The sequence below is a fragment of the Sceloporus undulatus genome, chromosome 4 (genome assembly GCF_019175285.1).
Source record: "Sceloporus undulatus isolate JIND9_A2432 ecotype Alabama chromosome 4, SceUnd_v1.1, whole genome shotgun sequence".
Taxonomy (NCBI): domain Eukaryota; kingdom Metazoa; phylum Chordata; class Lepidosauria; order Squamata; family Phrynosomatidae; genus Sceloporus; species Sceloporus undulatus.
Genome location: NC_056525.1, coordinates 46,952,902 through 46,970,396, shown reverse-complemented (window position 1 = coordinate 46,970,396; position 17,495 = coordinate 46,952,902). Strand labels below are relative to the sequence as shown.

Below are 17,495 nucleotides of genomic sequence, written 5' to 3'. Positions count from 1 at the left end.
ACTAAGAGCCACCATTATAATGGGGCTTGGGCGCGGTGGCGCAGCGGCACACACCATTCATTTTTCTAATGGAAGAGGGGGGGTCTGGACCCCAAGAACCCCCCCCCCCTCTTGGCTACATCCCTGCCCCCTCTTGTTTGTTTGTTTGATTAATTAATTTATTAATTGCATTGATATCCCATTATCTTCTTTCTCAATTTGTCCTCTGTAAGGGAGGTCAGGCTGACTGAAACTGACATACCTCTCCTCAAAAAACTCTGATTTTTCATACACACACACACACACACACACATGTCTCCCTTCCATTATACCAGGATGCCTTCCTCACTTCCCCAAAACAACATATATCAAACTTTCAAACACAACAGTGTAAGGGGGAAGGCCTGAAAGCAATTTAAAAGGTGAAATGTCCCTCCTAGTGGCTTCCAGGAAAGTATATTCTCCAACCGTCCTAGTTTGGCAGGTACAACCCAGGTTAACCTTGTTCTGTCCCACTTTCTCATTTGCTTTTTAAATCCTCACTTTCTTTCACCTCTTTCCACTCACCTCCTTCATCCTGGACTTATTTCAATTGTTGAAAACATTCAAAAGTACAAAAGTAGGTTGTAGTCAAGTCAGCAAGGAGGAGAGGAGGAGATGGAGCCTTGCATTTCCCAACATGCTCAGGCAAAAGAAAACTGCTGTGGCCCCTCATAACTTTAGAATAGAATATCCTGTACTGTGTAGTTCCAAATTATTTCTTGGTGCAAGCATAAAATATACCTTGTAAAAAGCAGAGGATGAGGACAGCCTTGACAGTTAAGGGTTTTTCCTTAAAGGGATTCCCTCTGAATTATAGCATGCTTGGAACTGTGCACACATACCCTGATTTTTACCCCTGCAATGTTGGCATGTATGGGAAAGGTGAATTGTCTTTTTGTCAGAGACAAAAAAAGTTGTCCAGAGCTTGGGGGGGACAACTGGGAGGAGGGCACAAGCAACCTTAGGACCCCAGTTTTCCAACCCTTTCTCTCTAGTCATTGTGCTGCAAAGACACCATGGCCATCTTTATCTGTCCCATGTTTACCTGAACAGCAGATGTATATTTCTCTAGCTTCTCCTCAAGTTTAGCTGTATTTGCTGGAAGTCTCATGCTGGCACTAGTGAAGCAGAAGCAGAAAAAACAAGAATGTGAACACATTAAAGGAGAAAAGAAGTCCCTGGATTCTTTGAGTAACAATGATCTTTACAACATGCACAATGAAAGAAACTGCTCCATTGAGTGCCTGCATTTTGGCATTTACCACTACATCATTGAGTATGAGGATATTTATTTATATCCTCAGGGACATAGCCAAGGGGAGGGGGTTCTTGGGGTCCAGACCCCCCCCCTTCCATTAGAATAATGAATGGTGTGTGCTGCTGTACCGCCACACCCAAGCCCCATTATAATGGTGGCACTTAGTCTGGACCCCCCCCTTCCTAAAATCCTGGCTACGTCCCTGATATCCTGCTTTTTTCCCAATCCAAGCCTTAAATGGTTTACAAAGGATAAAACAGTTTTTTTTAAAAAAAAAATCATGCTGTACAAATGTTAGAAATATAGCTAAACAATAGAACTAAATCCTCATGTTAAAAGCATGACCATTAAAAACCAATAACAAATACACAATTCCAAAAGGTTCTTTCCCCTGTGCAATCAGCCCTCAAAATCCTGTTGAAATAAACAGGTTTTTTGGCTGCCAAGGAAGGATTAGGAGGACACTAGTCTAACTTCTGCAGCAATGACGTTCCAGAGCCTGGGTGCAGCCATCAAGAGGGCCCTATCCCATGTTCTTACCAGATTTACCTTCAAAGGTGGTGGGACAAAGAGATGGAATTCCTCAGAAGATCTCAAAACACAGGCAGGCTCATACAGAAGAATATGGTCCTTCAGATAACCTTGATCTGAGCCATATAAGGCTTTATAGGTCACAACAATCACTTTGAATTGTGCCCAAAAACAGACAAGCAGCTAACGGGACTTTTCAATGACGGAAATGTGTGTTCGCGGCTACTGAGAACCTATGTTTTGCTCATTGCTCATTCTATGTTTGTATTTGGTAAGTTTCCATTTTTTCTGCCTTCATTTCCCCATCTGGAAAGGCACAACACTATTAGTTGCTTAGCACTTTGACAAGCAACCTAGCAATGTTCAGTGCCTAATCTTTTAAAATTCAGATCTCCCTTTCTCTCTTCTCCCCAACCTCTCTCTATATCTGAGTCAGTGGTTCTCACCATGGAACAAGCAAACTGTTGATGGACTTCAGCTCCCTGAAGCTCCAGCCAGCATAACCAATGATCAGGGAAATCAAATGTATAATCACATTAGTCTGGAAAGTCAGTATGTAAAGGGATCTTGTAGCACCTTTGCACAATGATCAGGGACTCTGGATGCTGAAGTCCATCAACACCCAGAGCTTCCCTGGGTGAGAACTATTGCTCTGTGTATCAATATTACTGAATAAATCTTTCTTTAAGGGAAAAAAGAGAGGGAGGAAGAAACATATGTTTAATGTTTTGTCTGTTTGTCCACAGAATTATCATGTAGGACAGATGTAGAACTGAAATAGAGAAATAAATGGGCACCCTCCCTTAGTTAAGCTCATCAATCCGCTTGGTTTTAAATAGAGGAGATGAGTGCATGCTTAATCTTCAGATTGAAACCAACATTATTCAACTTTGGCTTAGCCATAGTCATTTTGAAACCCTGGCTGGATTCTGAATACTCCATTCCACAAAGAGCCTTCATTACCAAATATGAATTGATTCAAAATCACTGTCTTCATATTACTAGCAGATGAACTACTGTCTGTTTGTGACAATTAAAAAATAAGCAACCAAAGCTTCCTTTATACTGAAAGTAAAAACACAACAGCCATTTGTTACCCTTCTCTGCTTCTGTCACTGTTTTCCAGTGAGAGTGAGAGGGTTTTATGTGAGTTAAATATTTACAACCTTTATTTACATCAGCAGTGATTCAAATCACCGGCGCTATTTGTTTTGAGTTTCTTCTGTGGCATAACAGCAGAGATAAAGTTTGCCATACTTTTTGCAGTAGATGCTGCCTCCTGTGACCAGTGTGAGAATTGTGCCTTTAAAAAATACTCCCCACATACACACAGACACTTCTGTTAAAATGCATGTAAGAGAGAAATAATTCTGATAATTACACAAATCTTAATGGTGAAGAAAAGCAATTTAGTTTTACCTACTCCCACAAACCTTCCATTACTTATTGCCAATGCAATTCACAGTTCAGAACATCATCTTCTCCTTACACAGTGTAAAGCAAGCAAGGACACAGAAAAGGTGAATTGGCTTGTCTCAGGCCATCAGAGGATCAGGAGATCCAGAAAAAGGGTTTTTTTTCCCCCCTGAAGCATTCCTTCTATCTCATCTAGCATTTTCTACACAGAACTCCAACAATCTTCATAAAATATCTGAAATGTCCACAATAAAAAATAAATAAAACAATGAGCCATGAGCACCTTAACAGACATAAAGGTGCGTTATTGTCAATTTATTATTGATTAATTTGATTTGATTTTCTTTATTTTCTCCCACTTTTCTTACAGGGTTGGGATGCATGGTGGCTTTCAATATCATTCCAAAGGTTCCACTAAATGATAAATTATACATATTAAAATACTATTCAAACACCAATAAAAATGGCATGACCTTATGAATAATATACTACCTTCTGCTTAATGCATCATCCTGCTTGTCCTTCCTGGAGACCACCTAGAAGCACAGGAAACTGAGATGAGAAACTTGAGCTCTCTATCAGAAGGTTACTTATTAGGGTTGCCAGAAGACACTTTTCTGGTATAGAAAGTTAAGTATGGGTACCATCAACCAGGTAAAATGACCCCAAGCACCTGATAAACACTGATCTACCCTCAAGAGTTTTGACAAGCTGTTTAGAGAGGGGATGACAAAGTGGTGCTATATTAAATTTAAAAATTATTCTAAAAGGTTTACCAATCTGTACTTAAAGGATATCATTCATGAATATTATGGGAGGATAGAAAGAAAACCCAGAGCTCATTGTTCAGGACTTGGGCTCTTTCCTCTTACCCTCAACTTTGTCTCCTTCTCTTTCTCACTCCACCTATTAGTTCTCAGCTCAGCTGTTCCCTCCATATCAAAGGTTCTGCTCCAAAGCACAGCAAGGAAGACAATGCAGGCTGTCTCCTTCCTACTTTATCAAATTGCCTTGATTGCAACAGCAGGCATTCTTGTTTGACCATCCCAGTGGAGGTCCTGCTCCCACTGGCCAATGTTAAGAGGGATTCTAGTTGGAAGCATCACTAGTTTCAAGTGGTCCTCAGCCAGGTACCCTCCCACTTCCCTGAACACTTGTCATGTTAGCTGCATCTGTGCTGAATTGCCTTCTTTTGCTTCCCTCTTAAAGACACAGGAGCCTTATCATCTTCTACCTCTGACTAACCTATTCATTCTGAGCATCACGTTTTGATAAAGCTCATATACCTTTTATGTATACTGCATTTTATGTATACTGTTTGTTTTAAGGCAGATCAAAGGGTACAAGTCACATCTTTTCTTGTCAAAATATTTACAAGTTGAGTCTCAATACTTTCATGCTCATTGCTTGCATACATTTAGAGGAATATACAAGCAGGATGAAAAGTCATGAAAAAATGTAATAAAGTAGCCAAAAGACTTGTTGAACATGATACTTTTTATAGGAATTGTAGAAGAGAAGAAGACTATCTGTTCAATGATGATACATGACACATATGAAAATAAATGGCTCCAACTGAAACAAGAATATTTCTCAGATGAAATTCTACAAATGATCTGTAGAATCATTTTTGGATTCTGGAAATTTGAACAATAACATATTAAATATATATACAGTATATCCCAATAAATAATTCTATCATCAACTACTTGCCTTCTTGAATAACAGATAGAACAACTACAGTAATATCCATTGCTAAAAAGTTGTATATCCTACTTGAATGATGAGGCTGAACTGTTTTATTTCAGATAACTTCACCATAAAAAGAATTGACATAATCTCAGTTCATTGCCATTTGTAAATGGCAGGGCAAGGAAAGGATCCCAAAGCAGGGTGACAAAGCCCAGTCACAAAAGAAAAATTAGAAGGAGGGTGGACTGGAATTCTGCGCCCATCTGAAACTGACTCTTTGCAAGTAGATTTGAAAGTTATCTAAAATGAGTACAACCCAGTCACAATGGGCTGAGGAGGCCTCCTGTCATGTCTAAATACTATGAAGGCATCCCGTCCTTGGAAGCTAAGCAGGGTCAGCCCTGGTTAATACTTGGATGGGAGACTACCAACAAATCCCAGTTGTTGTAGTCTAAGGAAGGAACTGGAAAAGCTACCTCTGAGTATTCCTAGCCTATGAAATGCATGGAGTTGCCATAAGTCAATAGGCAGCTTTAATGCACTTACACAGAAGAACACCATTTCTCTAACTTGAAAAGATCCAAGCCCTTCATTATTCACTGTACTCACTGTTTCTTCCTAGCACTGGTCCCCCAACATCCACACCTGCATTTTAGAAGCCTGTGCTTCTATCTCAGCTTCTGTCTGTGTAGATTTCCATGCAGTGGAAACCATGATTGTCCAAAATTCCAAATAATATGGAAGTGGACACACAAGCAGGCTTCACTTATGCAAATTTCCATGTTTAATACCTGTGGCCCCCGCTATGCACAGAGCCCCTGCACATGAATACTTCAGGAATTTTGTCCTTTTCAAATTAGGATTCTCTTCCTACTTGGACAGTTAATGCTTACCCGGAATGAGATTGTTCTTGGAGTGATCCGTTTGAATGAGCTACTGTAGGTAATCAGTGGCCGAGAGCCTAGTAGGGGAACCTCAGATGCAGCTTGGCCAGAGACAGAGCTTTCAGCCTCATTATCCAATTTTGGAATATTTCTCTCTGTGGCCTAGAAGACAAATATGAATTAAGGAACAATAGGCCAGGATTTGTTGCACACAATACATTGCCATACATTTATATACATTAAAGGTAAAGATTTCCCCTTTGACATGATTGTCAAGTCATGTCCAACTGTAGGGGGCAGTGCTCCATTATTAAGCCAAGGGAGCCAGCATTGTCAAAGATGACTCCAGGGTCATCTGACCAGCATGACTAAATGCTGAGGTACACAGAATGCTGTTACCTTCCCACTGAAGCGATATCTATTTATCTACTTGCATTTTTACATGCTTTTGAACTGCTAGAAGCTGGGACAAGTGACAGGGGCTCATTCCATCCTGTGCCATTTGAGTCTTGAACTGCTGACCTGCCAACTTTGCAATCAGAGTCAGCATCTTAACCACTGAGCCACCACATATATATAAAATGTATATAATGTATACATTATAAACATTTATACATATTATATACAGTTACATTTGTTTCACACAATACATTTATAGCACTTTGATACCTCTTTCACTGTCATGGGTTCATACCATGGAATCCTGGGTTTTGCAATGTTTGGATAGAATTCTCTCTCAGAGAGCTCTTGTGCGTTACCAAACTACAAATCTCAAAATTGCATAAGATGCATCCATGGCAGTTGACATGGTATTGAAGTGCTATAATTTTGCAGTATGAAATACACCTAAATTGATAACGTAATATACACATTAATAGTGTCAAGAACTCTTAGACTGCAATTCAGTGCAATTGAATCACGGGTAACTCACAGGTAAATTTCATTAATTCAATGAGATTTACTTCTGAGTAGAAATGAATTGAGTTGCACTGTATAACTGGCATGTCTTATCTCGTTAAACTGTCCAATTTATGAGCATTTGCACACATCACAACTAGGGTGACCAGAGGCACAAAAGAAAAATGTGAGGAACTTTGTTGAGCCATTCAGCACTGCATTTTCCAGTGCTATCACAGGAACAATCTACTCTGATTTACTCTTAGTAGAGTGATGATATGATGGGATGCTGGCATAGTGGCATGGCAGTCCTCCATAACTCACATCTTACTGCAGCTGTGACCCTATCATAAGTACAGACGTGATTCATAAAAAGCAGGGCATACATTAAAAAGCAGAAGCCAAAAACAAGTTTTGGATATTGTGAATCAAATACTGAAATGGGATTGTTTCAGTATGCTTGAAGTGCAGAACAGCACTATGGCAGTCCTGAAATATTAAAGTTCAATGCTGTGTGTTAGTGGCAGGACAGGAAATCATAATAAGAAAGACACATACAATGCAGGATGTTTTAATAACTGGTCAGAGAAACTCTGGAAACACCAAAACAACAAAAGAAGCACAACTGTGGGTGATTGTGAAAGTACTGGTTTTTTTACATAATGGCACTTTTTACATAATTGGCTCTCCATGTTTGTTCTCTCCTGTCCCTCTGTTGAGTTGTAGTTTCCCCACTCTTTCTCCCAAGGACGCCTTTACATCTTCATAAGCTATATGCTCCCTATAACTGGCATTCTGACCACTGTGTTTTGAACTGTAAACTATGGGTAACACAGTAACAACTGTCCCACCTAAAAAATCTGGTTTCCCCCTGAGCTTCTCAATCCTTTCCTACTAAATAAACTCTGCTTTCATAGCTGAAAATTGCTGCCATCTTTGAAGATTGAAACAGATCATAACTCCATCTCTTCTCTTTACCTTACCCCAAGCTTGCCCCACCCCATGTTTGCCTGAACATGTTTTTTCTCTCTCTCTCAGCACCCTTCTCCCCTCTAAAATACCAAAAATAAGTACCTGTGGCCCAGAGGCAGAGGTAGTTACAGAAGCTTCAATGAAATTCCTCACTCTTGGTTGAATTTTCACCTCAAGTCGGCTGATGCTCTTACGCTCCCAGGAAGTTCGCTGAGGCTCCTTTGTAGCCACCTCATTCTGGACTGAAGTTAGTCTTGGAGACACATGTGAATTCAAAGTTTTCTGCTCCTCTCTAAATACTTCATTCTGGTCTATATGGCATTCCTTCTCTTCCTGGTCCAAGTTTCCATGTTTCTCCAAAAGTGTGTCTTCTTCCTGACCCAGGTTTTTATGCACTTCCAAAGTTGTCCCTTTTTTCCCCTGAGCCATGTTCTGCTGCTTTTCTTCTAAAATGTCTTTTTGCTCAATGCGGCCTTCATACTTCTCCACTATTGGACATTTCTGCTCTTGAGCTGGCTCTGAAGAAGTCTTTGCTTTCAGTTCAGTAGTTTTCTTTTCTAACTTCTTGACACTCACTGTCTCCTTCTTGTCTTGATTTGCATTATTGAACATTTCTACTCTCCTCCTTACCCTATTGTCTTCCTGTTTATTTATCACATCTACCAGCGTGCTGTCATTTTCCAGCTTTGAGCTCCACAGCTTTAATGGCTTTGTCTCCGATGAATTACGGAATCTAGAGTAAAAAAAAGAACATGGTGATCTTCCAGTGTAATACAGTATATGCCATGTAGCCTTCTGCAGACTAAGTAAGGCAAATACACTACACACGGGAAACAGTCCCACCCTATGCCAAAGACTAAATGGGCCAAAACCTGACATCAGAAATGTCAGTATTCAAAAGCCAGTGGGAGAACACATCCGGCTGTTGTTCACCTTAAGGGAATCAATGTGAAAAAAACTTAAAGGGAATTGAGAGTGGGAGAGTGGTGAGTTACATTTTATGAGAATGTTTGAATCCAGTGATAGATTCACTGGAATAATATACAATATTTTTTTAAAATAATTCTACACATGTGAAATAGCATCCTAGTGACATGATATTTGTGTTATCAACAAGAATTTTGTGAATAACTAGCATTAATAAGGTAACCGTCACTATCAATACATCCTGTAATATTCTTCTATCTGTAGGTCTCTGTGTTGTTTTAGTAAATGGGAAAGGAAGCTGTAAACATCTTATAAATAACATGAGGGGCACTACAGGTTAGGTATTATATAGTAGAGGAATTTATGGTTGGCAAAATATGATGGTGTATCCTTCTAGAATGTTATCATGGGAGAAGACCATGTCCAAAAGTCCTGATTTGGTTTGGGAATATCAACTGTAGCTCTTGCTTTTACAGTTAGAATGAGGTCTTTATATTCTGTCCATTTTGATCAGCAACTCTGCATATCCATATTATACATATTTTTAATCAGAAAGCAAACATCAGTTCAACAACAGGCCTGCCTGGAAGAAGAAGAGCCCTCCCTCCAGTCCATCTGCCTTGGTCCAGGCCTTAGAGGGAGAGAAGAATGCTGGACCTGATCCCCTCCCCCCCTCACCATTCCCTTCTCCTTTTGTGTCATGTCTTTTAGATTGTAAGCCTGCGGGCAGGGAACTGTCTGGTTAAAAATAATAATAAATGTAAGCCACCCTGAGAGCCATTAGGGCTGAAGGGAGGGATATAAATACCTAAATAAATAAAAACTTTTAAACACAGATTTTGTTGCATGCCTCTGTACCCTGCCAGGAGGCATCCTGTACCCAGTCATGGCATCCCATACCCGATATGGACTTTCCCCATATTTTGCAAAGAATGGGAATATCCTGTTCTTTCAAAAAGTGCAGGACTTTTTCTTAGAGAAAAAAAAACTTATTTAGAGGGGGGAAAACTCTGCTATGGAGCTCTGGTTCTTCTATCCCATGGAGCAATTTTTGAGGGGGCATCCAAGGATTTCTAGATGGACCAGTGAGGAAGAAAAGCCTTCTTATATGTACATGAATTTTGTTTTGTTCACAGAAGGAAAATTGAGGCCCACACCTTGTTCCATCCAGTCCATATTCACTTTCCTAAAACCTGACCATTCAAGTAAAAAAGAGAGAGAGAGAGACACTATTAGCCTTCAAAAATCAAAGGAATTTCCTTCAGGTTCCAGGACTGCCAGAAATGCAAGCATGCCCCAGTTAACAAAGCCTCTGACAAAAAAAGCTCCCTTTTTACAAAGTTTTTTTGTATGTGCCCCTAGTTCCCTTCTCCTCTTCATTCTCTATCTAGGTGGAAAGTTTTTTAGCATCAGCAGCAAAGGGAGCATGGTAAACGAAGGCATAAAGAACACAGACTTTTTAGTTCTGGACTACGACAGGAGGTCTGCAGTAATCAATGCAATAAACAGTTTTAATTGGGAAAGAGTGGGATTCTACTCTAACTAAACCTGCTGTAGCCAAGTTAGTTTACCTACAACAGGCAAAATAAACAGCAGCTGTCTCCAGAATCTTTTACTGCGTATGCATGAACAGCAAGACAGAGAGAAAAGGGGAAAGCAGATAAACCTTTCCCCAGCATGTTAAAAATGCATAGATTTCTAAGTCTGGTTGATAAAATGGAAATTATAAGGATAGTGGAAGTTAATGAAAGAAAAGGTCAGCTGTGAATGCATTTTTGAAAGAAGTCTTCAGGTGGTTCTTAGACTTAAGCAAGTCTCCCTAACCATGTTGTTTCATTTCAAATGTACATATTATTTAGTTTTGAATGTTTGCTAAAACATGTTGAACTGCTCTTCTTTTTGTAGTGTAGAAACCTATCCTTATTTTTCCATATGCAAAGGGACCTTGTAGCAACTTTGAGACTAGCTGATATTCCAGACTAATACAGCTACTGTATATCTCTGAATTCTATTTTTTCTCATGATATTTTTGCCTCTGGTACCAAATTTTCTGTTAAAGAAGTAAAGTCCAGGAACACATCTACTTGTTAATTGAGGTGTACCTGTAGAGTCAACCTGCACAACTACACAAGATCTTGTATATTCATCCATTCCACAAAAAATATGCACATACAGTGGACCCTTGTTATACGCTGGGGTTTGGTTCCAAGATCCCTCGTGTATAACAAAATCCGTGTATGCTCAAGTCCCATTAAATATAATGACATAGCAAAATGGTGTCCCTAATAAAAAATGGAACATCAAGGTAAATTTAGACTTTTTGGGAACATTTTCAAACCGTGTATGCTTGAATCCGTGTATAAAAAATCCATGTATAAGAAGGGCCGACTGTACCTATTTGGCATTTGACTGATTGAATTCTGGTCCTTGACTGCTTGCACTGTGTTTGAATTTGTGTTGGTCATTTCTTCTTTTACTTCAGAGACAGAGCTCAGTTGCCTGTGTCTTCGCCTGCGCTCCCTCTCCTGTTCTTCCTCATCTTCAGCACTCCATTGCTGGGCTAAGCTGGAGCAGAAAGCACACAAAAAAGAGAAATAAATATTTGTTTTTAAACTTTGGTTTGGGAATAATGAAGGCCGTGAGAGTAGAATTCTTTCATCATACTGTAATATAGGCAAACCATTACCTGCCAGATGTTTTAGACCAAAATTCTCAAAATAGAATGGCCAGTGGTGAGGGTCATTGAGGTTGTACTCCAAAACATCTGAAAGGAAACATTTTGCTTGCCTTTTGTGGGTGACGACTATAACATTAAACATGTCTGGCATGAACATCATATTCTGAGGCATTTCTTTAGGTTGCACAAGTATCTGATGTAAGATGGATGGTGGTTCAAGGCAATACCATTTCAGCAGCAGTACTCAATCATCCAATTTTAAAAATAAAATTTTAAAAAGTCACACACACCCCGAGCCAAAGCATAACCTTGCCTCTGAAATCTGCACATTTTTTTAGGCTTGTAGAGTTCTTTGGAAAATTAAAATATACACAAACCATGCATATATTTTAAAAATATAAACAGCTAAAATATGCACACAGCTGAATAACACAAACAGTTATACTGTAATAAGTGGTAGAAATGTGTACAGAATGTATATACATTAAAACATGCATATATCAATGCACAATTTCTCTTGCAAGAAAAAAAATCCACAGTCTCACAATCTGGTGTAGACAAATAATGGGAGGAGACTACCGGTTCGATTCAAAGAAATACAGTAAGAAAATTGTTCACATCTTTATCTGCAATAGCTTATCAGTACCTTATGTGCATTCAGTACTACAGTTACAGGGAGGGTTCAATAGCCAAATCTACACTAAGACTTGTTTTTTTTATTATGAGACAAAGCCATTCAAAAGGACCAGAGCCACAAAGAACTATGTAAGAACATATAAATGGTCTATTTATCTTGACACTGTTCATTACATGATGCATCAGTAACACCCTGTTCAGAATTCCTGGTTCCTGACTCCTGCTAGACTATCCAACCATAGCAACTGCTTATTTATTTATTCAAGGGGGCCAACCCAGATCCTAGTCTCAGATGTGTCTTTAGGTGTACTCCCATATGACAGTTTTCTATATGTGGAGATGTCCCTGGGCCTCATAATACAGGTGTGTCTTTACAAGCATTTCCTGCTCTCCTTGTTTGTTGATTAGCTCACAAACCAGTGGAGTTGTAGAAAGCCAGTCCTAGGGAAACTGCAACATTATGTGACACAGACTTTCTCAAAGCAAAATTGTGCCTCCTGTGCTCTGCACCACTGAGCACAGCCCTTTTCTCCAGACACCTGCAAAGGGGCAAGAGGAACCAGAGAAGGCCATGCAGGAACACCATGTGGCTTAAGAAGGATAACTGAAGCCTATGAAAAACCCTGTGTGAAAGAATACTCAGGTTTTAATCTATCCTGGTAACTCCATAAACACTACAGAATCTCTTTTGACTGAAGGGGTTTTAGCTGGAGACTGAAGCACTGAAGGTGCCCAGTCTCTTGGCATTCAAGAACATTGCCACTCTAGTAGGTTGGTCCTGGTTAATCATTATTGTGCCAGGGATTTCATTGCATTTTTCCTTTCACTTAAAAAAAAGTTATGTTGTTTTGAACCAAGTGAGCAGGGAAGGAGAAAAACAAAACAAAAGACTAGAGGGGAGGAAACAAGGGGAAAGCATGGGGGAAACTTTTTGCAGTTAACTTTGAAATCATCTTAGAGCAATCAGCTACTTGTAGCCAGCAGTGAACCAAAGACGTAGCCAGGATTTTAGGAAGGGGGGGTGTCCAGACTAAGTGCCACCATTATAATGGGGCTTGGGTACGGCGGCGCAGCAGCACACATCATTCATTTTTCTAATGGAAGGGAGGGGTCTGGACCCCAAGATTCCCCCCCCCCCTTGGCTACGTCCCTGAGTGAACTAAGAAATGGCACAAAGCATTGTAAAAGATGAGTTTCTGTGCCATTCATGACTCACAGCCCTTTCCTTTTTGATTCAAACAAAGCAGCTCCATTTAAAATAAAAATCCTGCAGTGCCTGCAACACAATAACATTATTTTAAATGGAGTTTTAAATATAATTGCAAACAAAATGGGGAAGAAGAAGAAGAAGAAGAAGAAGAAGAAGAAGAAGAAGAAGAAGGGAAAAGTGGTTAAATACAGAGAATATGAATATTGATTAGGCATTAATATATGCTGACCATATTTCCAAAAATATGTTTTCTTGAAGTTGGCATTTAAAAAAAATACCTTCATTAATTGCTAAAACACTTATGGTAGATCTCATGATCTAACAATAGATAGTGGTCAATGTTTATCTTTCCATCCATAAAGAGTAAGAGCCATATCGCATCAAAAAGCAAAGTGGAAATGGGGCTGATGGATATCGGCATCATCTGTGCCTTACCACATGATGTTGTAGCACTTTAGTTCTTTTTCTGTGGGAGATGGTTTTAAAAGCATGCCTTTTTTCTATCTGCAAAAATCTATTCAACATCTGTTCAGATGTTTCTGAGAAAACAGACTCAAGTCTATGAAAGTGCATGCTAATAATTTCTCTCTTTCAGTTTGTCTTGAAAGTGCTACAATATTCTTTCACATATTTTTGTTGTAATCAGTTAAACGAAACTAGCTTCACGTTGTTCCTTCAAGTTCATCCTAGTATCCAAATTTCTCCTTCCTTAACATCCATCCCTTGGATGATGAGAAACCCTTTCAACCTCAGGCCCATGTTGAAAAGCCCTGCCAGACAGCTACATAGAAGAAACCTGTTAGGTTAATAATACCAGTGAGGAGTCCAAATGAGAAATGAAGGATGAACAGATAACACAGTAGCATTACATCAGTTCAACTTGCTTACAGTCCATAAATGTGATGTAGCCTATTTAATGCTATATCATTTGTAATTTTATTGATTCTGTTAACCATCAGGCCACTCCTCCTCTGGTAAGACTATGCCTACTGATTTTAGAATTGCACTCTATTTTTTGTTTGTTTGTTTGTTTGTTTGGTAGCTAAGGAGGTTTGGGAGTGCCCAAGCAGGAGCAACACACATTGAATGTCACATTCTAGCTTCTAAGTGGCATTCCAAGTGAATTACAGTGGGCCCTTGGTATCTGCTTGGGTTTGGTTCCAGGCCCACCAACGATAGATATGAAAATCTGCAGATCCTAGTATATCTTGTGGTATAGTAACATGATGTTTCATATATAAAATGGAAAAATCAAAGTTGTTTTTTTAAATAAAAAAGAATCAAGCCATGCATGGTTGAATCCATGGATGCAGAATCTGTGGAAATGGACAGTAACTGTACTTTACTGGAGAAGAGTTACAGCTTAGGAGAAGAGTGCATGCTTTTCATGCAAAAAGTCCCAGGTTCCATACCCTCCAATATTTATCACAGGTGAAACCAGGACACATGTAGCCAAGCAACATCAGAATGTGGTCAACATAACAAAAGTTATTAATGAGAAAGAAAACGCAAGCTAGAAAAGGCTGCAGCAATTTGCTTTTGCCTGAGCTTGCTGGAAAGGGAAAGATTCCTCACTCTTGAATGAGAGACCTCCAAGTCACCCAATCCTTAACAGCTATGATCACATCTTGCAGACTCAGGGCTATAGTTTCCTTGGCTGAGTCTATCCAGCTGTAATGTGTCTTCCTCTTTTCCTACTGCCTTCTACCTTCCCAAGCATCATTGTCTTTCCTAATGAGTTATAACTTCTCATAATACATCTTAAGTATGACAGTTTAATCACCTTGGCTTCTAATGAGAGTTCAAATTTAATTTGCTCTAGGGACTATTTGTCATTTTAGCAGTCAACAGTACATGCAGGACTCTTCTCCAGCACATTTCAACTGACTCAATTGGAACCTGGTAAGTCAAAATGTATGTATGTTCAATTGATTAATTAGGTCTACTCTAGACAGGACTAACAACTGAAAATGTAGGCCAATGGTGTTTGTGCATATCTGTTCTACTAGATTCCACTCTTAGTGCCTTAACAGGTGGAATATTTGTTCACAAAGGCCTGTTATAGACGGGCCTAAAAGTGTGTGCTCCGCGCATGCTAGGGCTAGGAAGCGGCGGCGCTTCCGTACACTCCTAATCCTAGCGCGTGCAGAGGCAGCGGCCGTTCCACACGGCCGCCGCCATTTTGATGTAGCGGACGCTCTGCGTCTGCACGTCGCACAGCAGAAGTGACACCACGAATGCACAACTAGCGCCTCGCGGCATCTCTTCCGGGCCACAAGAAGGAGCGCGATTTTCGCGCTCCTTCTTGGCAGTGTCCGGGAACCACACTGTTTGGCTGCTGCAGTTCCCGGACGCTGCTACCGGCGGTGGCAGCAGACCACTGCATTTCGGCGGTCTGAAACCCGCCAAATAGTTCATAATAAATAGCTTTCTTCATAATTGTTACAAAACTTTATTATTTATAAACATCAAAACATACTGGGATAAAACCATGAGAACTTCAAGGCCTCCTTATTGCCTAGGCAAATTTACAAATTGAAACATATTGGGAATCCATGATATCAGAAACAAACAGTTACATAATGAACCATAAACCACAATCCTGTGTGGTCTTAAGATCAAAGACCAATTAAGCTTTGGACTCTCATAGGTGGCCTCAGGCAAACTATCATCTCTCACCCTCAGTTCCCAGTTTATAATTCTGAAGGAGAGCATTCATGGGGCAGAAAAGTACAATGGAGAATATGTAATAATGTATTTCACTTGTAAAACAGTTCTTTGATCTGCTGGGGATTGTTTAGCCCTATGTAAGTGGTGATTAGGAATAAGAGTTGGTGGATTCACAGGTGGCCAGAAGTGATGGAGAGGCAGATGAATGATTCAGTAAATGTGCAATACATCTACTAGAAGCCACAGGCAGTGTGGCCAGTGTATCCTGAAAACTCTATACTAATAAGTAACTTTTCAAATCTCTGAGCAGGAATATGGCCCACTCTAGGAGGAAGGCCAGGTGATGGCATTTTTGGAGGGTGTAAGGAAACAGCTCTCTTTGATGCCACCAGTCTTAAAATTGATGTTTGAAGCACACCAAGCCTTGTTGGTTTCTTACAAAGGAAGACATGGGAAAGAATCTCCAGCCCAGTGACATTTTCTTCCTGTCTCCTTCACCGTGTACTTTTTAACCTACTAAACTCAACTCAGAAATGGAAAATCAAACATACTTAAACATACTGGGAGGACACCCAATAAAATCAATGAGAGTCAACTTCTTGTCGTTGTGTGGACATCCAAGTTATGACAACACTAAGATGAACCTATTACGGAGTTTTCTTGACAAGATTAGTTCAACGGTAGTTTGCTTTTGTCTTCCTCTGAGAGAATGTGACCAAGGTTACTCAATGGGTTTCCATATCTGAGCAGGTATAGGAACTCTGGTCTCTATAGACCAGTGCTCATACCACTACACCATCCTGGCTCCATCCTGGCTCCAACCTACCTAAAAATATTAGATGGATACATAAATTCATGTTTACTCTGTAAATGTCTGCATTAAAATTAGATAGATGTGGTAAATCATGCGACGGCCAGAAGTGCTTGCTATCAACTTCGGTTGATACGCCAACTGAGACCCTACCTAGACCAAAGGGACCTTGAAACAGTGGTACACGCTCTGGTAAACTCTCATCTAGATTTCTGTAATGCGCTTTACATGGGACTACCCTTGTACCAAGCTTGGAAGCTTCAGTTAGTGCAAAATATTGGCAGCCAGATTGGTCACCGGTTCATCAAGGTTCGACCATATTACACCTATCTTAAAATATCTTCACTGGCTCCCTATTTGCTTCCAGGCACAGTACAAGGTGTTGGTTATTACCTATAAAGCCCTACATGGCTTGGGCCCAAGTTACTTACAGAACCGCATCTCCCTATATAATCCGCCCCACACTCTTAGAACATCGGGTAAGAACCTATTGGAAATAGCAAGCTTTAAATATGTTGCTACTTCGCAAAGAGCATTCTCATCAACGGCTCCAAGAATAGTCTTCCTGAGGAGATACGCTCGGCGGCCTCGCTAGAAACATTTAAAAGCTGCCTTGCCGGTCTACAACTCTCCAGCACAGCTGAGTGGGCGCAGAGGAGCCTTTAAAAGCTGCCTTGCCAAACTACAACTCTCCAGCACAGCTGAGGAGGCGCAGAGGAGCCTTTAAAAGCTGCCTTGCCAGACTACAACTCTCCAGCACAGCTGAGGGGGTGCAGAGGAGCCTTTAAAAGCTGCCTTGCCAGTCTACAACTCTCCAGCACAGCTGAGGGGGTGCAGAGGAGCCTTTAAAAGCTGCCTTGCCAGACTACAACTCTCCAGCACAGCTGAGGGGG

General features: G+C 40.3%; 1 protein-coding gene across 2 annotated transcripts in view; it reads right to left on the bottom strand.

Annotated features, from left to right (window-relative positions):
• The window catches only part of LAD1 (ladinin 1), a 37,222-nt gene that overhangs the window by 9,385 nt on the left and 10,342 nt on the right, over positions 1-17,495 (bottom strand). For both annotated transcript variants that reach the window (XM_042465778.1, XM_042465779.1), the window contains exons 2-6: positions 10,993-11,163; positions 7,774-8,404; positions 5,812-5,964; positions 3,719-3,762; positions 1,067-1,139 (exon numbers count right to left, since the gene is read on the bottom strand). In XM_042465778.1, coding sequence (XP_042321712.1) covers positions 1,067-1,139; positions 3,719-3,762; positions 5,812-5,964; positions 7,774-8,404; positions 10,993-11,163 — 1,072 coding nt within the window. The remainder of the gene's footprint in view (positions 1-1,066; positions 1,140-3,718; positions 3,763-5,811; positions 5,965-7,773; positions 8,405-10,992; positions 11,164-17,495) is intronic.